General features: G+C 42.6%; 1 protein-coding gene across 1 annotated transcript; it reads left to right on the top strand.

Annotated features, from left to right (window-relative positions):
• The first annotated feature begins 303 nt into the window (after window positions 1-303).
• On the top strand, window positions 304-23,874 carry gas2l1 (growth arrest-specific 2 like 1). Its single transcript, XM_032515847.1, has 5 exons — window positions 304-1,005; window positions 9,464-9,571; window positions 16,291-16,387; window positions 17,314-17,620; window positions 19,082-23,874. Exons 1-5 carry the CDS (start codon window positions 304-306, stop codon window positions 21,156-21,158), a joined length of 3,291 nt encoding a protein of 1,096 aa, XP_032371738.1. The 3' UTR covers window positions 21,159-23,874.
• Window positions 23,875-24,027: the final 153 nt, after the last annotated feature.

The following is a 24,027-nucleotide window of genomic DNA, read 5'->3' as shown; positions in this document are numbered from 1 at the left end:
CGGACTGCTCCACTCTCCTTCTCACTCCGGGACCCGGCGATGCGCTCTTTAAAGGAAACGGGATTCGCAGAGACATCCGGAAAACGCATCCATGCGCCACGACCAGTCCGCATCCCGATATGTCTCTGACAACACAAAGCCTGGTTTCAAGGAGCTTCCATAAGAAACCAGATATGCAATCCGGAATGGGTGCGCCAACACGGTTATTTTGCGGATGACGCTTTGGAGCGCAGTTGTGCAATGAGACAATTTGGAATTATCAAATAGACTTTATTAACAGGCTACAACGTATAATTCGACAACATGGCTGATCAGAGCAACATCCAGTCCTCCGCCTCCAAGAGTATCCGGCCTTTTAAATCCAGCGAAGAATACCTGTATGCCATGAAGGAGGATCTGGCTGAATGGCTGAACACGCTGTACGATTTGGATATCACTGCGGACACCTTTATGGATGGGCTGGGGACGGGCTGTGCCCTCTGTCGGCACGCCAACAACGTGAACCGCGCCGCGCAGGACTTCCAGCTGGAGTACCCGGAGGCTGCAAACTCCATGAAGGTGCCATCTAAAGATGTGGTCTTTCAGTCACGCAGTGTTGTCCCTGGTTCGTTTGTGGCGCGGGACAATGTGTCCAATTTCATCAGCTGGTGCAGGCAGGAGCTCTGGATCAAGGACGTCCTCATGTTTGAGACAAATGACTTGGTGGAGAGATGCAACGAGAAGAATTTTGTTCTGTGTCTCCTTGAGGTGGCACGACGTGGGTCCAAGTTTGGCATGTTGGCCCCCATGTTGATCCAGCTTGAGGAGGAGATCGAGGAGGAGATCCGGGACCAGGAGAGCCTGCGGATTGATGCAGGGGAGCCAGCTGAGCAGAGCCCCCCCAGCAGGTGTGTCAGTCGGAAGGAGAGCAGTCAGAGTGTGGAGGATGAAGATGAACCTGATCCAGAGCCGTTCGTCTGGCCACAGAAGAGGGTTTTATGTGACATGCGCAATTTGGATGAGTTGGTGAGTTGAAACGATGTAAACACAAGCGTCTGTGGCCTAATTAGTGCCCTGATTTAACTTCTGTGTCATGACTGCATGATGATTCATACAAGTCATCATAGATCTTACAGCTCAATTTTCACACAAGTTAATCACTAGGCTACTCATATCCATGTGTGAAATACAGTATAAGTACAGTCTCCCACAGGCTTCTTACCCTCTGGCCTTGGTCAGAAGGGAATCTTATCCAATGTGTTTTGTGTAGTGTTAAACAGCATGAAGTAGCTCATAGAAGGCCGATCTTTCCCATAAAACACCGAAAAGGGTCAAAAGTAGAGCACCCTCTCTGAAAATATCATGTCAGTGCAATGATGGACAAGCTAAATGACAGAGGCTGAAGATAATTACCAACACGGTAGAAGCAGAGCTGACAACAAGAATGCACTAGAAATGAGTTGACCTGTGACCTTTCAGATAAAACAAGAATTTGGGTGTCATAAGCACACGGACCAAACTGGTCTCTGAAAGGTCAAAAGTCCACTCTTTTCTCATGCGTCTCATATCGTCAGCTCTGCCTCTACAGCGTTGGTAATCATCTTCTGCCTCGGTCATTTAGCTTGACATCAAGAATAATCAATCAAGAAAGATTCTTAATCATACTTTACATACTTGGTTTTAATACATTCCTTCTCCTGTGGAGTCCAAACCATCCATTCTTGTCATTTGTCATGTGTCATTTGAACTGGCTGACCTTTGCCAGGGCCTGCCTGACACCAGCCAAATGTCTCGTTAGGGCGGAGCTAATGAGCAGACAGAAGAAAGACCAGCGTTGGGGTTGTGAGTGGGGGAGATGTTGATATTTTCATGTTGATGAAGAGAACAATGTCCGTCTTTGGCACCAAAGATGTTAGGGGCAGCAGAGAGGGAGGAGGGGAGACAGTCACACTCATGCTGGTCAGGCAGCAGAGCAGAGCGGCTCCAATGTGACCTCCACAGACAGAAATAGGAGAGCATGTGCCTGAGGATGTGCGCTGTTCGTATCCAGACTGTCTGAGTCCGTACCCTCTTACTGATAGGACTGAGGATTAAATAAGCCTACTGAGTTATCCGGACAAAAAGATCCCGGGAAAGCTACAGAGTGTGTGTCTGTCTTTCCTTTTCATCTGCACGGACCCACCCCTCAGCAGTTGGACAGTGACCGTCAGATGCTTTTGACTCGACTGATTTGGGAAGTGACATTCCCAGTCATCGTGTGTCTGGTGAATAAAATCTATTCCACCCTCCCTGTCAACCTTAGAAAACTGCTTACATGCAAGCTGCACAGAACAGCCCACATCAGCAACATGAGGCTTTTTAACAGAGAAACCACAGCGGCACTAAGATGAGAGGCCGCAATATTAAAATAGTTCAGTGTTATGAAGGGTAGGTGTACCAACACATCCTGTCTAATGGATTCAGCTGTTTGTGGTCCATTTCTCATTTTGAGGCCCAGACATATTCCCACTGGATTTATTTTAATGTCATGGGCTGTACCAGTTTTGTTTTTACCAGGAAACAATCAAAATGAAATTCTCATTTTTCCTTAAAGTTTGATCAATATCTGCTCCATAGGCTACCCCCGCGGTTCTCGCTGCAAGGCTTCAGCCTCTCTGTCCTCCATAACATCAGTCACAAGTTTATCCTGCATTATACTTTTCTTTGTATTCTGTCTTACAACAGATTAATGTGCCATTAGTGGAAACCTCATCACTAGTAGACATGAGTATCTGACAGGGACGAAGAGGAAGAAAAGTTTAAGCTCATATCTTCATTGGTAGTTGCACTGTCCACAGCTGTGACACCAGACCGTGTGTCTGCTGCACTCAGTCAAGTCCCGACACCCTGCATCATCCAACACACAGATTGTATTTTACAGGATGGCTTTGCTCTTTTGTTTTCATTATTATTATATGGATGCAAGATGATGAATAATTATTATATTCATGATAACTTAATTTTGAATCAGATTTTTTCAAATAAATAATGGATCAACCTATTCATGAGATGCCTCTCTATTCAGATGCAATAACATATTGATTAAATGTCATCAATTTATTACCAGGCCATTAACTCCCGCAGAGATGTGCACGGCAGCTTCAGATGCTTGTGCAAACTGAAATGCTACAAATGTTCAGTTTTCTTTCAGTTATCTTGTTTTCTTTACGAAAAACTCTACATCTACCTACAATCACCGTTTGTGCGTGAATCCAGGACGATGCCATTACATGTCTCTGCCACCACGATGCCTTAATCCAATTAAATCTCAAACTGACAATGTGAGTTGTGCAGGACCACCAAGTCTTTTATACAGGATCCTATTCATGCATTCCGAATCGCATATCAAGACCAACTTTACATTTCTCTGTACTCTCTCGTGCAGCTCACAGCGTCTCAATGAGATTTGGCAACTGTATATTCTTCTATACGTTGTGTGGTAGTTGGATGATCAAACTAATCTTGTTGTTGAGTTCAACAAGACAATACACGTGTAGAGATAATAGGATTACAGGTCATTATTGTGTGTGGTAAGTACAAGTCCCTTTAAGGACATCTGGCTATTCAATAATCACAGTAGAGAAATGTGTGCCATATATATTATATATATATATATATATATATATATATATATATATATATAACTAAACTAAAATATAGATAAATAATACACTTGTGACTCTTAATGCAAGTAGTTGATGTGTCACCACAACCACCTGTTGGGTATTTCATCTTAAGAAAGCTGTTGTCTACAAGGCGTCCTTATGTAAACACGCAAACACTCACCACCACTGTGTCTCCCACGGATCTGCCGCTTTGTGTGTTACCATTACTCATATCACTGCGGGACAGTTTTCCACTGTAAAGTTGAGGAAGACCGGCGTCTCATTTCCTTAACCTTAGATTGAGTCAGTAATAAATGATTATTTTTCGCCACTCCTGGAGATGTTGGTTTTCTCAATAGTGGTACAGACAGCAGCTGGTTCACACAGCTATATTCTCCACATACAGTTTATCCTGTGCATAAGGGGATTTTCTTCAATATCATCACTACATAGGGATCATGACTTTGATTGATGTGTATTTTTACTATACACTGCAAGCAGCCTATTGCAAAGAATTATTTTTTACAAAAAAATGACCTTTTTGTATATTTTTCTAGGTCTTGCAATTAAGCCCTGGGCACATACAGAGCTATGCAAAGTGACTTACATGTGATCATTTAAATTACACTTCCTGACCCCATAATGCACTCAATACAACAGGCCATTGGAGCTTCCCAGCCTTCCTTCAGTCGCATCTTTCATCCTTCTTCTTGCTCAGTCATATAAACTGGTTCATGTCTCTTCTGGCCCTCGGCTTCAACATTCAGCCCTTGTTTAGTCATATATGTGTGAGCCCTCATTCCCATCCCCCACCACAAGTCTCTATTAAAGCAAAGAGCAGAACAGTATGTCTTATTAGTGGCATTGAAGAGGGAGATGTGAATAGACTGTTGACAGCGAGGCAATCAAAGGCTGATGTCTCAATCACCGTCTTTAGATGGAGACACCAGCCGAGCAAATGGGGAAGGGGTAATAAAGAGAGGATGTGCGTATTATGCCTATATGGAAAGTCTACTCCAATAACCTTAGGGTCCAATTCATGTATTCAGGGAGTAAAAAGGGGGAGTAGACAACAGATAGTGTGCCTAGAGTGACTTCACTGTACACTCTGTTAAACCTGACTGGAATGGATGTTACTCTGGGAGGGAGAGTTACAGTAAAGAGGGGAGCTAGAGTGAAAGAGAAAAGTAGGTCATCATGCTTTGCATTGGGTCACACTCATACACTTTGCTGAGAGAGCGTGGCACCCTTCAGTGTTTCTCCCTACTGCGTCACAGGCACTCATGTTTTTAGGGGTTTAGTATTTGCAAGTTTTTTTTTGTCCTATATAATTTGCACAGTAACAGTACGGATCAGATTGCACTCCTCCGTACTATTTTCCATGATGCAGGGTGCATGTGGAAACAGCTGACTCTGCACTTTGCATATTGCCCGCTTCATGTGGTTATTGCGTTTTGTGCTATTCCCTAATCGTTTAAATGATTATCATTTGTTTGGATGTTTATCTGAATAGGCTGCTGTCCGTGTGGGTAGTCTTGTTATTTTCTGCACCTGCTCTTGCTGGTCTCAGGTGGAGACTGTCAGGATGAGAACAGCAGTCCCTCTAACCTCGGCTGTCACAATGAAAAAGTGCTGAGTATTGTTCAGCCTGGATGGCTTGCCTGTTTGGGCGTGTGCCCCATGTGCAGAAACTCTGTGGTGGCTGTGGGTTCGATTCCGACTTGTGGCGCTTTTGCTGCAGGTCTTTCTCCCCCTTTGCTGTCTTTTGCTGCCCTGCCTAATAAAGGCATAGAATGCCCAACAATTATTATTCAAAAAACAAGCCAACAAATGACTGGTCTGATTTTTGACTTCCTGTGCTGGGTAATTAAACTGCTGTCTGACTGAAGCAGATGAATAATAGAGTTATTTGCCTTGCAGCATGTCATGTCCATTAAATTTATATATTCTCCCAGCACCCCAATGTGCAGTTTTTCATGTGGCAAGAAGACAGGCATCGATTTTCAGAGAATGGTTTCCTTGATGCGGCGGATGAGGCCTTTCCTGGAGCCAGTATGATTAGATTTTTCAGCCAGACACACAACACAGGTTATTAAACTATACAAAGGCATGCTATTATCGTATTTTTGTTACAAATAAAGAAATAGTTTGACATTTTGCATGATATGCTTATTTGCATTCTTGTGTTTGCACAGTAAATATGCTGTAGTTTTGGATTTCTTCTGTCTCCTCTGTTTCCAGTCTTTGTGCTAAGCTAAGCTAACCGGCTGCTGACTATCCTTATATTTAATGGACAGATGTAAAAGTGGTATTGATCTTCTTATATGACTCTCAGCCAGGAAGAAAGTGTGCATATTTCAGGCAACGCATTCTTTGTTTGTTATATTATTCTACCTGTTGCCCTGTGGAAGGTTGCTGACACTAACTGATCCCGAGGCATTTACCCAACTCTGTTTTTCTGTCTCATCTCTGCTGGTCTGGTCTGTTGGATCAGCATGCTAATAGTCTCTAAATATTGGCCTCCCAGGCTAATGCTCCAACATAATTAGCATAAATTACACACACACACACACATACACACACACACACTTTAATAAGAGGAGGACGAGAGGATGTTATGAGATATTGCATGATTTCACAGAGGAGTCGTTGATGCAGGCTGTCAGGACAGTGATTTAATAAGAGTATGGAGTCTGATATGTAGCTGTCTCAGTGTGCGTTCACAGTCTTTTGGAATGCTTACTGGGTGGTGAAGCCCTCAAGTTCCAAAAACTTTCCCTCCACCAAAGCAGGCGCCCGCAGCGTTTTCTTGTCTCTGTGCTTATCTGATCGTGAGATGGCTTTATGTTGGGAAGTTTCCAGTCATGACAGGAGATCCTCAGGGTAACATGATAAGCTAAGAGCAGAGTATTTTTTTGAATTCACCTTGAAAGCACTGTATAAATTATACCATCTAATAATCCTCCCAATTTCCTTTACCTTTTGAAAAGTGTTTTCTGTCGTAAACCCTCCAATCTCCTGTTGACTCACAGAAGTAAAATCCTAAAAACTGCCTCGTATAAATTCCTGTTGGGTGTGTTGTAATGTTTTTATTGTTAGATATTGCCAATGACTATCCTTTTCGCATAGCAATCACAGAAAGAAGCTAGTTACAGCAGGCCAGCCAGCACACCTATGTTTGATGACTGTGTGGTTGTACTCTACATTGTTTGTTGACTCATCAGGAGAGAACAGAGTAATAGTCAGATGGATGTGCGGCTTCTTTGAGTACATTCTGACCCGCAAAACCAGAAATCTAAAACCAGAACTATATTTTGTATATGCACATAATAACCTTTAAATTAAAACCATACAACAGCAAATAGACTTGTTAGAATGGAACAAAATTGGCGATCTTGGACATGCCTTTGTTATGATACCATTTTGTTAAGCTACTGTCTTAGAATGGCATGTTAGTCCATATTTCAAATCTGAAAAGGAACTGATGAAACCTAAACATCTCCCATTTCCTCTCTTCATCCCAAGGGTTTGCTCAGCCCCTTAGTCTCTTCCATGAATGGCTCTTCAGATGTTTGCAAGTCAGGAAGGAAAGGAATGAACAGATTGTTGACTCGGACTGAGCAGATATGACGCGATCTGAGCAGTGGGATCGTTAGTAATAGCAATAAGTACTGTATATGGCCTTTATATTAAACTGCTTGGAGGCAAACCCAGCTGCTCAATCCAAAGGGAATGTCACGGCAAACTCTTAATAATGAAAGTGTTTCTCTCTCTGCTCAAAACATCTCTTGAATTCCTACGTTAAGATAGATACAGTAGATTCTCAGGATAGGGGCATGCTGTGGATTGTTTAGTCGCCTTTCTTTTCTTTTCTTTCTCAAACATCTGCAGCTCTTGCTGAAAGCGTCTCTCATGTGACCAACATGCATCCATAATTTATTCTTCACTTTTTCGCGATGTTCCAGCTCCAATTCTGCATGTTTACTCGCATGACCTTGTCTGCCTCCTCCCCTTCTATCTCATTTTGGTGTATGTGTGTGTGTGTGTTTTTTGGTTTCCGTGTGTCTGAGTGTAGCCATTGTTGACAAAGTGAAGACATGGGAAGTGCACACATTTCGTGTCAAAAGCTCCACAGAGTAAATATTTGAAATGCCAGGGCTGCTATTGATTAGGTTATTATTGAAACCCTTCATGGTTCAACTGTGTATCCTGCTCAGTGTTTTGGATGAGACAAAGTCAGCGAGTCTGTCACCTTCCCACTGGAGGGGAGGAAAACTTATGACCTCAGCCTAACTGCTCTGGGGGAGATTTTGGGAGGGAGAGAAAGGCTTTACTATAGCCAGAATGAAAAAAAAGTACAGTTAAAAGGGAAGTGTAAGGCTATGTGTGTTTCTGTTGCCGTAGCAACCTTTCCATTAAGTCAATGGCAGGGTTTTTTTCCTCACAGGGCTCGTCCACCTACTGACAGGGTGAAAGACGGAGTGACAGAGCATAGAGAAAGAGAGAGAGAGAGCAAGCAGATGTAGAAATGTAAGCAAAACAAAGACAGCAAAGACAACTATAGGGCGGGTCAGCGACTGTTGACGGGCTAAGAATAAAGGCTGATAGACACCAAAGCAGATGAGACAGAAAAAACAAGCAGGGTGGCAGGTGAGGTGCTAAGGCTTAGCGCTGATTCCTCCGTCTTTAATCAGCATGGGAGAGAATGAAGGGTGCTGTTTCAAGAAAATAACTAGGTTCCTCCTTAATCTTTCGAATACACCGTGGTGTTTTAGGCCAGCCTGCTTTCTCGCACACGCACACACACATACACACACACACACACACACACACACACACACACACACACACACACACACACACCACATGCAAGCCAAGCTACTGTAAACAGCCAAAGGGTGGGAGATCACAACCTGATATTTTCCATTTGATCCTTTAAATATCAATAAAACACTCTCCTGCCATTGGTAATGGCTGCCCCTGCACACACAACTAGGAGTAGTTACTAAACTTCTCTTCCTGTGCTTTCCTTTGTCCACTTTGCTGCTTTACTTTCTCTCCCTCCTGGTTGAAAAGTGTGCATACGCCTTTGTCTGAAAGAGACGCCAAGAAAAACATCAAAGTTGTCCAATCCTGCGTGAGCCCAGTCCCGTGCAACACAGGCAAATCTCGCTCCACCCTGCAGTTGTGTCTCTGCCTAATAAGCACCCCCAACCACAGCAAGGGCACTGGCTATGACTCTTGATTCAAAACCCAGCTGGCAGCACAGGCCTGCTGACATCATCACCACCAGTCTGGATTCAGAGCTCTTTCTCTCCTCAGTTTATGATGTCACAACCAGAAACATTGTCATGTTACAGCACAGAGAGTATTCATTAGCATGGTCACATGTGTATTTTTGTGCTTTTGTGACACTTTTGCGGTGTAGCTAAATTACCAAAATGTTCTGTAGAAATGAAATGAGGCAGGGCTTTAATGTGGTGAGAGAACAGGGCGGGGTACCCTTACGCTCCGTGGGTGCTTGGAGAGAAAAGTTGGCAGGAAGATGACGCACGAGCAATCCACACTCAACACCCCACGTACTCTCAGGCAGCCAAGACTGCTCATTTCTCACACCACAAAACAGATTCATTGTGTTGTTGACACATCCTACTCCGGAACGGCAGCGCTTTGCTCATGGCTACAGACATATGTGACTAAACATGATCACATGTGGGAGCACTGACCTGAAGAACAGGAAGGGATCACTGTCAGATGTGTAACTGTCAGGTTCCTCTCAGATGTGTGTGTCATGTTTGTCCGCTGTGGATGTTAAACTGCTTTTGTTTTGTTCTCCGCAGGTGCGTGAGATTCTGGGCCGGTGTTCCTGTCCAGCTCAGTTTCCCATGATCAAGGTGTCGGAGGGGAAGTACAAAGTGGGAGACTCCAGTGCATTGATCTTCATAAGGGTAGGCCCTCGCCACCATTAACAGAATTACCTGTCACTGTGAGCCATGACACATTTCTTCCACGTTTTATGTTTAAAGAATAAGGTAGACAGGAAAATAAAAGTGAAAACGTTGCATTCAAGATGTTTTGATCAACTGCATGAATGTTTTAAATACACAAACTATAATATATAATTCGGAACAAATGTCTGCAATATTATTAAGACAACATGGCCAACGTACTTACGTACTTACTGCCCTCTGTGCCTACTGGCATGTAGGGCAGCAACAAGGGATTGTCACCCCTGTCTGTTTAGGGAAAACCTTTGGATTGTACCCCAAGTCTGCTTTAGGGCTTTCAGTTCTCTCCCCACTGTTTGACGCCATGTTTCTTTGGGTCTTACTTTCTTACGCCTTCCTTCAGGTGTCCAGTGGAGGGCAGTTCTTGTGATGTGGTCCTGTTTTTTTATTCTGCATGATGTGTCCAATCCAGCTCCACCGCCTTCTCATAATGATGGTGTCGATGCGCTCTTGATTGGACCGAGCGAGTAGTTGTTGGTCTGAGATTGTGTTAAACGTAGGCCAGAAGATACGCAGGAGGTTTCTTAAGGCTCCCTGTTGACAGCTTGGAGTTGTTGCTGTCACTCTCATTCTCCATCAGTCTAACCCACTAGTTATTTACAAGACAGAAATGAAAATGATTGGTATAATTATTACCCAACTGTTGATGGTAAACATCCATCACAGTTTACAGATCGACCTCGTGGTTTAACTTTAAGCAAAAAAATACTTGCCCACTGCTATTTTGCTCTAAATTTTCCTTTTTTTCTACAGGGACGCCTTAGGAAGACCATTTGTAGCCAAACTTTTGTCATTTTCAGGTTGAATTAAAAAATAATTTGGAACTAGATGGTAATGTGCAGGTACATATTTGTCTTCTTCTTCAGATTATTGTTACTTAAATTTACCGAAATTTAAGTTGATGGCTCACTTTTGATTTTAACCTCCAGACAAAGTGGTTTAGCTGACTAAACTGTAGCGATGTTGACAGATGTCTGGTAGAAATGACTACAATTGAAACTACTATGAAACTACAACAACATAGACCAAAGTTGTAATAAACCTGAATTATCCTTAAGTCAGTTTTACACTACATGTTAAGATGGATAAATAGAAGCTACTTTGGCACAACAGGCCGTGAGGCCTGCAGTAATTGCATGGAGCCATACGGTGTTAGCATATGGCATCATGTGCTGTTTCGAGGAGAGCAGGGTTATGTAGCAACAGATAAACCACCCAGAGAATTGTAGCCTACATTGGATGTAACAGCATTGTGATTCATGTCTCTCAGATGAGTGTTTACAGACTGTACCACTCCCGGGACTATACTTTTTACCACTGAGACACAATTAGAGCTTTACGTCATTTCCTGAGCCCTTATCTTGGCTGTTGCCTGCTTCTGCTGGACTGCTTGTCTCAGTTTCAGTTTAAAAGCTACCACCCAACCCAAATCAGGCCTCACAGGAATGGGCAGGAAGGCTGGTGGAAACCAGGGATCGATTTGGTTTCACTTACCTAAAATGTACCCCAGCCAGATTAATAGACTCGTCGGATGGCATCCAAGTGGTCTGCATTTACATTACAGGTCTGTAATGTCAATATTTCTTCACCTTTAGTGGCACCACTTGTTCCCGACATGGAGATGTGATAAACACTATGTGAGGCACACACACACACCTGGGAAATAGCTTTTTTGTACGTTCTCCAAAGGTGTCATGTGTACTGAACTCAGTCGGACCAACTGTAAGGGTCTGTAGAAAACTATGGGGTGGAGAGAGGAGTTGAATTTTGTATTTTACTGTTTTTTTTTTAAATCAAGAAACACCCCAGCATAATTAATATTTTCTTTGGAGTCCTTGACTTGAAAAATGCAACACCCTCCACCTAATAAAGGATTTTACCTCAAATAACTCAAATCATATAGAAATAAATAAACAAATAACTCAAATCATATAGAAATAAATAAACAAATAACTCAAAACATGTAGAAATAAAAATGTGTAATTTCTAAAACCTGGAATAATAATTTTTACAATACCCACAAATGTACATATTAGCAGTGGAATTATCTAGATCCAAATTAATGGCAAACAAAATTATTCATAATCCAAACATTTTTCAAAGAGTATGTAATAGGTATTTTATTTTCTGTTATGATGTAGACTAAAGTGATTGTCTGTGATAAATTAAGTCCTGTAAAAGAGAAATAATTTACTCCTCTGCATTTTCATTTCATGTCATAATCCCAATTATGAGCAATTACGTGCACTAAAGCTATCATTAGCGGCTGTTAAATGTGATTAATTTAATTTAAATCAATCATGCGAGGGAAGACTGAAGCATAAATTTGGGGAGAGGAAAAAAAATGAAAGACCTGTCCTCCCTTCAGCAAAATTAAAAATGCATACTGTAATCTCTTCTCCCTTCTTGATTAATGGAAGCTCATGTTTTGAACAGACATTTTAAGATGAGATAAGATGCTATCATACTACTATAACTAAAACTAAATGGGACAGACATATTTTTATGAGCCTGTTTACAGAGAAAAAGAGAGATAGAGAGAGAGAGTGTGCGTGTGTGTGTGTGTGTGTCTGGGAGCCTTTTGACTTGTCAGATTATCTCTCTACACACTGTCGCTGCCCTCTCCTGATTCATCACGGGAGATGACAGTGATCACACGTATGCCTGAGTAGCTAAGTGTTGCCAACACACTTCCCTTGTTCTTCTGAGGGGAGGAAGCAGGCAGCCGCTTTAGGAGTCAACACACCCCTATTCAGCTATCAAAGCTCTTCCGAGGATCTTGGGCTGGACAAGGGCATGAAGCAGAGAAAGCTAATGGGTGAACGGGTCATATGAGGGGGGAGTTAATAAGACGTCTTTGTCCCTCGGGAGGTTTCTCCCTAGAGGGAGGAGATGCCTTCAGTTGCGGGGCACAACAGCTGAAATGAACCATGAGCTTCATTTTTGAGCTCATCAGACAGATTTAAGAAGAAATTGGTTCTACACACCCCCACAATGATGACAAGAAGTCTCTCTGTTCGCTGTTGCCATAGAAACAGGGATTGGGTCTCTCTGCACTGAAGACTGTGATACCCCTTCAGTGGTTGGGAAATTAGGCAGCTAAGCCATAAATGTAAAGTGGAACATGGTCCCATGTCATCTATTTAGCCTCAACAGACTCGTTGGCAGACTCCTGTTGCAGAATTATATATAACATGTGGAATGCACGATAAGCTTGTTGGCTATGACAACAAGTGATATAGAATTCAACAAGTGAAGATTTAGTCATACAGCATTTTAAGACCCTTGATAATTCTCTTTATAGTCATATAATTATCCCACTCCACTTACACAAAGATATTTGTTTATTTGGATTCCCAGTAGCTGTTAACATCATGACAGCTACTCCTCCTCCACAGTTAACGATATAAATAGCGATGTGAAACCATGTCTTTATATTTCATAACACCTCTGTTATAGTAGTAGTATACTGTACACTATGCAAAAACTAAAATAAATGAGAGTCAGAAGTGACGGCAGATATATTCTGTAAACTGCTTAGACAAAGCAAGGTAACGCTTTCTAATAATCATTCGCTAATGAATGTTAAATTGATAGTCAATTAAACCTAAATTAACAGTTATATTTTATAGTTTCACTTTATGAATTTTTGGAACATTAATATGAGTTCCCCCAGCCTGCCTATGGTCCCACAGTGGCTAGAAATAGCGATAGGTGTAAACCGAACCCTTGGCCGATCTGGAATATTCCACTTATGATGTCATAAGGGGAAAGGTTACCTCCCCTTTCTCTGCTTTGGTGCCCAGAGAATTTGGCCCACTCGGGGGCCGAAGAGGAAAAGTGCTTTGGTGCCTACTGTAAAGATCCTGGTTGACAACCAGTAGCTAATGCTAATGCTTGGTCTAGAATGTTAGCTAATTCTTGGTGGGTAACATAAGATTACAATATCATACACGCTCAGTTATTTTTAGTGTGATTGTTTTGACCACAGTTCACAACTCTGGGCTACCATGAATTCATCAGTATCGTTAACTGTATAGATAGACGCCTAATCTAATGGTAATTTAGCCAGCTAGCTAGCACACCCCTGTCTGTCTGCCTCACTCTCCCTGCACTGCAAGGCTTCAGTTGGGATTGGGTTAGCCGTTAGCCTAACTCTAACCCTTTTAGCCGTCTTTACAGTTAGCTAAATTTACCAGAGAAAAAGGGGATAAGGCACTAAAAGGACTAATACTAATAGTAATTTAAAAATGTGATAGCATTGGATCTGGACGGGAAGGATAACTCCAAGAGTTGCAAGGGGTGTGTCGCAATTCTGCCTTCTCTCTCCGCAAAAACATGTTTGTGGATCTTAGCGATTTTGGTTTCATATTGCATGTCGTTACAGCCCTATCGCAAGTGAAGCATGTGCAACTCACATCTGCACTCAACTTACATCGGGTAGTGACAACACTGTGGCTTGAAAACAAGCAAAGCATGGCAGTTGGTCGAGAAAGGCCATACCCCCACCCTCCACCTTGCCCCCCTCTCTCCTCCTCAGTAACATTTAAAGCTACAGACAGAAATGGCGGGTCTTAAGGAAAGCTCATTGTGGGACTGGCTCTAGTTGCTGTAATTCTGCACCAAGGCTGAATTTTGGGAAAGAGCCTTCAGATACAGTGTTAGGGGACAACTAAGGCCTATATGGTAATAGCGGTGGATATGACACATGCTTTTGGTGTGGGAGATTAGGGTTCAATTCCCACTGTGATACATCGACCAATGTGTCCCTGAGCAGGACACTTAACCCGTAGTTGCTCCAGAGGCGTGTGGCCTCTGACACATGTAGCAAAAGTCAATTTGGATAAAAGCGTCAGCTAAATGGCATGTAATGTAATGTAAAAAGCAGTATGTCCTTTAGGACCGTTAACTAACAACAAAATGATAATTAATTATGTTTACTAGTTGTTAGTTATGCTTTAATTTCTTTTATTTTAACAGTTTATTGTTTTCGCATCAAAACATTTTATATATTATAATAACTGTTTGTTAATGATTAAGAACTTGTTTATAAAATGTTAATAAACATTTTTTGGATGTCTATGTCTATATTATAAAGTTGCATCTGATGAAAATAATACCTATTTAATGATTAATAAAAACTTTGTAAAGCATCTGTAACCATTATTTAGATAGCTATTATCAGAGCTCAAATAATGAAATCTCTTTTATAGATTGCATTTTATGGATGGTTTACCAAACAATTATTAACCACTGTATTAACTATCTATCTGAAGTTATAAAAGTATTTTTGTACATGGCAGTTAACTAATGATAAAATAACATTAATTCTAACATTACCAATAATTAATAAATATTATAAATCAGAACTTTTAACAGTTAAATACCTAATAACTAAAGATTAATTAACTATCAATTTACCATTTGTTAGGGATGGTTATTATAAAGTGTTACCGTATGTCGATCTCTGTTCACTGACCTTTTGCAATGTTTTTATTGTGGAAATTCTACATCAGTGTGGATAAAAATATTCCTGCAGCCTTTTACTGTAGGCACATGCTGCCCACGCAGCCTCACACGAACAGTAAACCTGTTACTGACATTCCGGCGGAGCAGAGGAGATAAGCAGTTTAATACTCTCAGGTCTGATAGAGATAAGCAGATCAGCTGTTTTGACGGATTTGATGTAGTAGGGGCACAAGGCCGATGAAAAGACTTGTAATGGATTGGCAGAGATTGTATTAGAGAGAAGGTGGGGTCAGACTTTGATGCACGTCTGTGTCTGACAGCAGTCAGGGACCCGGACATGAGGCGCTGTGCCATGTGTGATTTGGTGGAAAAAAAACTCTGTGCCAGTCCACGCAGATGTGTCGTTATGGCTTTGCCTTGTCTGCCGTCTGAGACACGGATACAACCTTTAAAACATGTGGCTGGCAGACCCCACTCACACAACCCAAGGCAGGGGGATCCAGCCACGGGGCTCTCACATCAGGCAAATTGTGTTGCATCAGTTACGACAGCTTCTGCCTGCAGGAAGTGAGGCTCTTCAGTCTCATCTTGTGGATATGTTTGCTTCAAAGAGCAGATGAGAGTAAGAAGTGACATATCCACCAACCCCCCCCCCTCCACTGTTATGGCTATCCAGGCCCCCTCTCCTCTCTTCTCTACTCTTTGGTAACTAAAATCTCAAAGAGCATAGAGGACAGCAGGAGTGAGTTGTTACCATGCTAATTCACCCTGCTCCCCTCTGAAATCACGGGGAAGCCAGCTGATAGGCATGAGAGAGAGAGAGGCCCAAAAAAAGAGCACAGCACTTTGGCTCTTTCTTATGCTACCGTACTCTGTTTAATTGTGAGTTGGCATGGCAATGAACAGCCCTCATAATGGCAGCAGCTGGGGGGTGATTTGAGAGAAAGAAGAGGTGTGGGGGAGGGAGATACAGGGGCACAGGCAGGGGTGCATCTAGATGTTACGTAACACTGAAGACCGGCCAGCCTTCAGCAAGCCGTCTCACTTGTGGAATTTGCATATCTATTGACTTGTGCAGTGTGTGTGGTACTGCAGTATATCAAAAGGTTTTGCCACTTTATTTGTGCATGAATGTGCATGTTATTTTCTGTTCATCTATTGAAGCCTTGTTTTCTTTTTTCATCCCTCAGGTCCTTCGTACTCATGTGATGGTGCGTGTTGGAGGGGGCTGGGACACATTAGAGCACTATTTGGACAAGCATGACCCATGTCGCTGTGCTGCTTTCGGTGAGGTCACTTCCTGTTCCCCATCAGCCCCTTATAAAACTACTTACTTGTTACGTCTTGTTGTTGCATAATTCACAATGCATTCAAGATCATAAACAAATGAGTCATATCTGCTGTACTGTGTTCAGACTAGGAGCAGACACTGGGAAGGTCAGCAAGGTTGTCACAAACAAAGGAGACACAAACAAATAACTATAATTAATCCAATTCTAAATTTCCCTCATTTTAGACAGACGGATTTTTGCTGTTGACTGATTTGACATTGTTATATTGCCCAGCAACAATCAGTTTTTTTCATACTGAAAACAGAATAAAAGTATTTCTAGCGAGGGAATGTAGGCCTTCAAAATGATGAAGTTTGTAATGGAAAATGTGAAGTCACTCTTACTCTGTTACCTGATACCACAAAACATCTGTGTAGGAACTCATCTCAGCTCAAAGACTTTTTTGTTGTTGCTTATAAACCCAAACTATTCAATGTTTCACTCACTTTGATAAGCAGCACAGAGCACAGTGATACATGCCCATACACAAACTGCTGCTGAAGTGTTGATGTCAAGGGCCGAGTGTCTGGGCTGGACAGCTGACACTAGCTGAAATCATAATTGGTGCTACATTTATAACTAAGAGGTTGAAGATTAAACAGTATCAAGAGATTACAGGGGTATGTCTTTTGTGTTTTATAAATGTTCTCCCTAAATAGTGGGATCATCAGCATCTTGCTGGGTCTGTCTATTTCTGGCTCAGGGAAGCATACAATATGTTATCTACTGCTGCTATCTAAGAGCTTGATGACATTGATGTGGTTAGCTACGATATATTTCTAGACCTCTAAATTGACTCTTATCCTTCGTGATTGGACAGGCTGTCTGACAATGTTGGTTAAAGGTCTGGCTTAAACACTTGTTATCAATTTGTCTCCACAGCCCACCGCTACCACCAGGCTAAAGCCAGTGGCCAAGGTCAGGGAGCCCAGAGCAAGTCCTCAAGCGCCCACTCCTCCCGCTCCACCAGCCCAGGTCCACACTGGCGAAATGATGGCATCGCACCATACAAACCTCCAGACAGGCGCTCCTTGGAGCCCCCCTCTGCTCCATGTGCCTCGTCTTCCTCCACACGGCCCGGCCGCTCACAGAACCCGTCTGTCCCCACCGAGCTCGACTCTGCAGCACGCACTCTACTCCCACGGCCGCCACGAGACCGCTCAGAACCTCGCCACTTTAATCCTCTCAGGTGAGTGTTTGCGCCTACTCAAGTGTGTGGATAAGTGTTGGGATAAGTGTGTTACCACCTGGCAGGTCACACTCAGTGTTTTGCTGCTTGCTTTTCCCACAGATGACCCGTCAGACAGAACACACACACACACACACACAAACACACAAAGAACTGGGGGATATACAGAACAAACACACATGCCAGGAAACCACAGATTAGACCAGAGCAGATTTGTCTAATCTCAGGTGACATTGCCAGATAAACCCATCTCAGGCAGCCAGCCTACAGCACTTCCTAGTGGCTACAAGGTGGATACCAAACACATTTTTCTCAGCTCTTCTTTTCCCCAGTCTTCTCTCTTCTACTTTCATTCAGTTAATTAGACTATCAACTGCCTAAAGATTGTGATTCTGTGTGAGCTTTTGATCCTGGATGGCAAACAGATGGTTCTGAATTAGTATGAAGCCAGTGACAAATAAAACCACACATCAGTTTTCTCTCATATGCTTCTGAAGCGGCACATCAGTGATAGAGAAGTAGCATGTTAAGGCCATTATAAGTAGCTCTTAACAATACAATCTCCTTATGCTATTCATGGAGCTGGTAAAAGGTTTAGTTGGTCACATACCTTCCCTATATGTCAGTGTGAAGGCACCATTGTTTAACACATTTTGGAGCTGAATGGTGGTTTACTTTGGCTTCTAGCCAATGTGTGGTTCATTTCTGTATTGAGTGATGGCTCAGACCAGACGTCAAGGCAACAGCTCATTGGAATTAACCCTGTGTGGGTGGGTCATCCTGTTTCAAGTGCGCCAGACTAGATGAAGACTAATCTGACAACTATCCCTAGACAACTGTTCACAGCTAACTGGGGAAATAGGTCAACAGGTGGGCTCCATGCAGGCCTAAAAATATACAAGTCTAATTTCTAAGGCCTTTAGAAGTTTGGTGTAATAAACACTAATTAAAGGCACAACCTTTCAACTAACTGAAAACAATATTGTATCCTTACCACCAAAAGTCAAAACTCAGGACAGCAGCATGCTGACATTCCTAAAATGACTGACGGATCTTTTAATGCATGAACTCTTTCTAGACAACAACTTAACTTTTTTTACACTATTTTCTGATGCTTTAAAAGTTTCAGTTACAACAGAAATATTTGAACAACCTATCATGATAATATAAAGACCGAATGATTTTTTCTTACATATAGAATGATATACATGTGAATGAATCTTAATAGACAAAACAAACAACACACCCTCCACTGGGTATTTAAATATACAACTTAAAAAACATACTTTATTGAAATGTAATCATTAAATCGATCAAGATTTTCTTCCTCCTGGATGTGCAAGTAAGGAGCTGATAATACCTGATGGTGCATGATAGTGGAGTGTCTGGTTGAGAAAGAGAACATCTACAAACCGTTGGTGGTAATATTATGAATATGAATTACTCTTTTCTACATTGTAGGAATAAGGAGACAAAGTTTCCAGTGACAAGACGTCTGTCTGGAGACAGTGACTCCTCTACAGCCTCCTCTAAGGGAGGGGGAGGAGGAGGAGGAGGAGCGGGACGGTACTCTCAGGGTGGTGCCTCCCGACGCTCTGGTGATGAAGTAGTCCTGCTTGTCAATCGCAAGGAAGGAAAGCATGTGATAGAGAGACCTGGTGCTGGAAATCAGACCCCATCCCTGCGTCCCTCACTGCCCCGTGCTCGCAGTCAGTCTCGGGAACGTCCTGCTCTCGCTCCAATACTCAAACCGAACCCACCACAGGGATGCGCTGATGGATCGCGAACATCCCGTACAGAGAGAGGCCGCTCCCTCGGAAACGAGGGCCCGAGGAGGCTCCATGTTCAACGTTCCCACAGCCAGAGTAAGTTAACCTGCCGTACTCGTTCCAGTGATGCCAGCCCAGGACCCGCTTCCTGCTATAGAGACCCTCAGCCCCCACCTCCAGACAGACGAGAGGACCTTAGGAGCAAACAGTTGCCCCCATCCTCTCCCAGAATAGGTGGTGGGTTCACCAAAAGGCAGTCGTCCTCATGCTCTAACTCGCCTATTAAAGGGGTCCAGAACAACAACAGCAGTCCCAGCAAAAAAATTACAACTACTCCCAGACCCCCTGCACCTCGCTCACCCTCCATAGGAAAAGGCAGACTTCTGCCACTAGTCACCTCAGGAGGGCGACGTTCACCTCACTCAACTCCCCGCAACTCTCACCATCATGCTGCCCGCTCCTCTCGGACCTCACAGGGCCCTCGCTCTGCTGGGCGAGGCCACCATAGAAACTGGTCTGGCCTGGATTGCCAGGAGCCAGAGGAAGAAGGACTGGGTCTTGGCTTCCAGATGTTGCCAACACTAGACCCCCAGAAAGAACTGGACCTGTATCGCAGCTTTGAGGCTGAGTTTCTGGCCAATACACAACAGACCAGAGGAGTGTCTTCTAGAGCCCCAGAAAAAGTGAGTCTGCAGGGAGCTGGGACACATTTAGTGCCAGCACCCACTGATCCTAATGTCACGGACTCTGCCTATTCCTCCTCTAACTCTTCCACCTCCTCCCTGAATGTGGGCTCAAAGATAGGAACTCTGCCTGACCTCAGGGAATCCAAAAGAACTAATTCCCGTCACTTCCCACTGGAGGACCCCTTAAATTTACTTCATGGGCACAACTTTGGAGGACCACACTACTTTAGTCAAGGAGCACCTGAGCACTGGGGGGAGCGTGGAAGGGGTCTCAAGAAGCTCCCAGCCATCTCTAGCTCCATTGAGGAGAGAGAACCTCCATCTTCCCTGCCTGGTCTTGTAGACACAGACGGATTGATGAATCAGGTCCCCTCACAACCTTCTTTCCACTGTAGGAATATGAATGGAGACCATGCAGGTTGTCCTCCCACAGGGGGGCTGACAGGTCAGCAGTGTCAGCTTGGCTGGGGCACAGGACCTGAAGGAGATGTTCCTCTGGAGAATCACCTGCCAAACCTCCCTTTTGACCTAGAAAATGGTGACAGCAGTGATGAGCTCCCGCCCCCAGAGGCTTGTCCGTCACCTGTGCCCCTTCCCCCCTCTGAGGACTGCTCCTTCCAGGATTCCTCTAGTGAAACCTCTTCCATGTGTTTCAGCCTGAGCGAATCACGCTCTGAATCCCCCCCACCATCTTCACCCCTGGCCAACGGGGATACTGAAGGAGAAGGGGTGCAGACTAAGAAAGGGCAAAAGAAGGCAGACAGCGTAGCCCCTATGTCTAAGCACAAACTGAGAGGCAGGGTGAGGCCTCGCACTGACAACAGGCCAGAAAACAGCCCATCACGTATCCCCACACCGGTCAGCTACAGAGATCTGCAGACTTACGACACGTTTTCCCCAAACCACACCCCACCGCTGTCCCCTCAGAGCTCGCGCTCTACTGGTCGTCCAGCCACATGCAAGAGCCTGCACCAGGCTTTCACAGATATGATCCATCCTCAACCACGTTCCCCAGCAATGGGCAACAAAGATTGCTCCTACCCTGGACAGTCAGGGAGCCTGGACACTGAAGCTTGGATGTAGCACAGATGACACAGGGGGTTGTTGTCATGAAAAAAACTTTGACTAGCCTACTGTGTAAAAAAAGACTTGGCGACTGGGCTACAGACTGTTTTCATTGCATGTCCTTTTTCACCTAGTTTCTCCTCTGAACACCTGCAGGGGTTCAAATTGCTTTTTATGTTGCACTCAAGCCAAATTATTTATTACCAAAGGAATGGTCTTTAATATTATTTTTACTGTCTTTTAATGTGTGCATGGGGATGCTTTTGCCAATAATACGGTTTGTTTTTGCAAAGACACTTGTGAAATTCTCATGGTTGATACAGAGAGATGGAGAGAGAGCATATGTGCTGCCATGTGCCCCACTGAGGGGCATGGTGAAGTGCCAGGGATTTGAAGCTGCAACGCCGTTGTCAACGGTGTTGACAAGTGTCAACACCAAATCTTTAGTCAGATGGATTGGCTCCCTCTTGTGGTTTGCCACAGCATCTCTGCTTGCCTTGATAGTCAAAATACTGGTGACTGTGATATTTTCAGTCTCTCCACAGTTGTGTGTTTCATATAGGACTCAGTATACTCACATTTACAAAATACTAATAGGTAACATAGACAAAGGTACCCCCGTCATTCCTCTGACATTATGAACACTACATGCACTACCAATCTCTGTACAGTGGTCTGCGGTTATTAATGTAAGATGCCACCTTTTCACAACAATTGATGTAGTTGAGTTAGATATCTGTTTTTAAATGCTTACAGGTGTTCAAGATTCTGTTTATTGCAGTAAAACATTTTAACTTTATTTCTACTCTTATGTGGATTAAATGAAAAAAATTTGAGGAGCAGTGAAGTTTGTATTACTTTGTGTCATTGTCACTGAAACAGAATTGTTGGATGCTCCTCCTCTGACCAAACTGTACTCTGGAATACAATGCTATATATATACACATGTCAAAGGCTTAGGAGAATGAATGTGTAAATACATGTTGATGTACTCACTAATTCATGTGGGTATTGTGTATATAAAAAGGCATTGAATATACAGTTTATTGTACATATCACTGTATCAGTTCTGTGCTGCCTTAGCTATGCAATATCTGTGTTGGAAATGCCTTGACAATTCCCTTTGCCTTAAAATGTATTCACAGGTTAGTTTTTGAATGTGTTTGCTCAACATCACTAAGATCTATTCGTTAACACTACATTGCCATCATTAACTGTTTATGATAATAGAAATTGGAGAGTTTGAGTGTGAATGTGGAAATAAGTAAAGAACATTGCCAATTTGAATCATTATACTTGATGTAGGTGTACAATTCATGATAAAGATATATAATTTATTGCCTCTGAATACTGTTAGTTGTTTTGAAGCACAAGAAGCCAGATAACCTACTTAGCAGATGGAGTTCAAAGACACAGCACAATCTGTGGTGACATCTAGAGGCTAAAGAAAGACATGTTTTATTAACAGTAAAAAGGGACACTGTTTTGTTTTTGGAATGCATGTTCTCGGGCTGATTAGAGCCAATAACCATGCTATTATAAGGGGAAGTTTGATGAATGGAGAATGATTTTGACTTGAGTGTCTGAATGTGTGGAACGCGTGCAACAGTGCATGAATAATAGATACTGTAACTGGATATTAGCATTCTCATGTGAAGCTCTTGCACAGTTGCCAAGAGTATGAGAGGCCAAACCCTAGCTACAGTACTTCTGACTTGTTGTCCATTGAGAGAAGTTGGTGGCCGTTTGTTTTTGATGTGTTTACAACGGTTGTTTCAGTAAAAAATACAATTTCAGTAAAAAAGAAAAACAACATTTGTGGATAGCAACTTTATGCGGGGCACTGACAGTAAATGGACTAGAAAAAAGAATGTGTGTGCATGTATTTGTGTACATATGGTATAAGATTATGTACAGAGTTGGAGTTAAGAGGGGAATGATGTAGGTCTAATTTATTTATTTATGAAACTAAATCTCATTTCGGGCTCAAGTGACATCTGTGTCCCAAGTAAAGTTAAACGAGCTGTCAGTGTTTATGGAAATCTAAATGAGGAGTGGCCCATTGATGAACAAACATCAGGCATTTTAAGATTTGTTTCTCAACAGTATACTGGAAAGAGACATAATCCATTAGAAATGTTGCCAGTTTAAAAACTGGTATGAAACAAACCAACTAAACACACTTTTGCAAAATTCAGAGAAACAGTAATATACACACCCCTAATTGCTACAAATAATTTATAATGTGTCAGTATTTTTAGAGGTACATATGTAGCTGGTTATCAGTTTCAACTGTATGAACAGTTTTTTTTACATGTGTTCTGATTGTTTTACATTTAAATTTGTTTTGGCTTATTTGAAGACATTTGCATTTTGATCACTTGGTGTTTAAAATGCACCAGTTATGTAAACTGTGACTTCATACGAACATATGGTGACATTCATACAAAAGAGTGCTAATCTGCTCTTTGTCCTGCACAACTTTGCAAATTTCATGAATCTCTCTCTCTGTCTCTCTCCTTCTCTCTATCCCTAATCAGCAAAATCTGAATGTTCATGATTTGACAATTTCTTGTTTGCTAATGTTATTTTCACTTAAACAGTTTAATGTACAGATTGCTTGACATTGTGGAGTTTGTATGTATGAAATAGCAATACTGCAACATTTCACAGTGTTTGTTGTTGAAAATTCTGTCCATTTGTTCTTGTAATAAACATTTTCCTCTGAAGTTTATGAATGATCTCTCATTTATTGTTCATATAGAACTTTGGTCACAGCAGTGTGCAGAACAGATCGGGTTTGATTTTGGGGTCAGTGCCTGTTTGCAAAAAAGCCCAAATGTGAACGTAGATTATGACAATGGCCTATTTTTCTTCATGCACATAT

The sequence above is a fragment of the Etheostoma spectabile genome, chromosome 5 (assembly GCF_008692095.1).
Source record: "Etheostoma spectabile isolate EspeVRDwgs_2016 chromosome 5, UIUC_Espe_1.0, whole genome shotgun sequence".
Lineage (NCBI taxonomy): Eukaryota > Metazoa > Chordata > Actinopteri > Perciformes > Percidae > Etheostoma > Etheostoma spectabile.
This window is presented reverse-complemented; position numbering and strand designations above follow the sequence as displayed.

Coding starts and splice junctions, on each gene's coding strand:
- gas2l1 (XM_032515847.1), top strand. CDS start 304: ATGGCTGATCAGAGCAACATCCAGTCCTCCGCCTCCAAGAGTATCCGG. Junction 1,006..9,463: donor TGCGCAATTTGGATGAGTTG/GTGAGTTGAAAC, acceptor TGTTCTCCGCAG/GTGCGTGAGATTCTGGGCCG. Junction 17,621..19,081: donor CGCCACTTTAATCCTCTCAG/GTGAGTGTTTGC, acceptor TCTACATTGTAG/GAATAAGGAGACAAAGTTTC.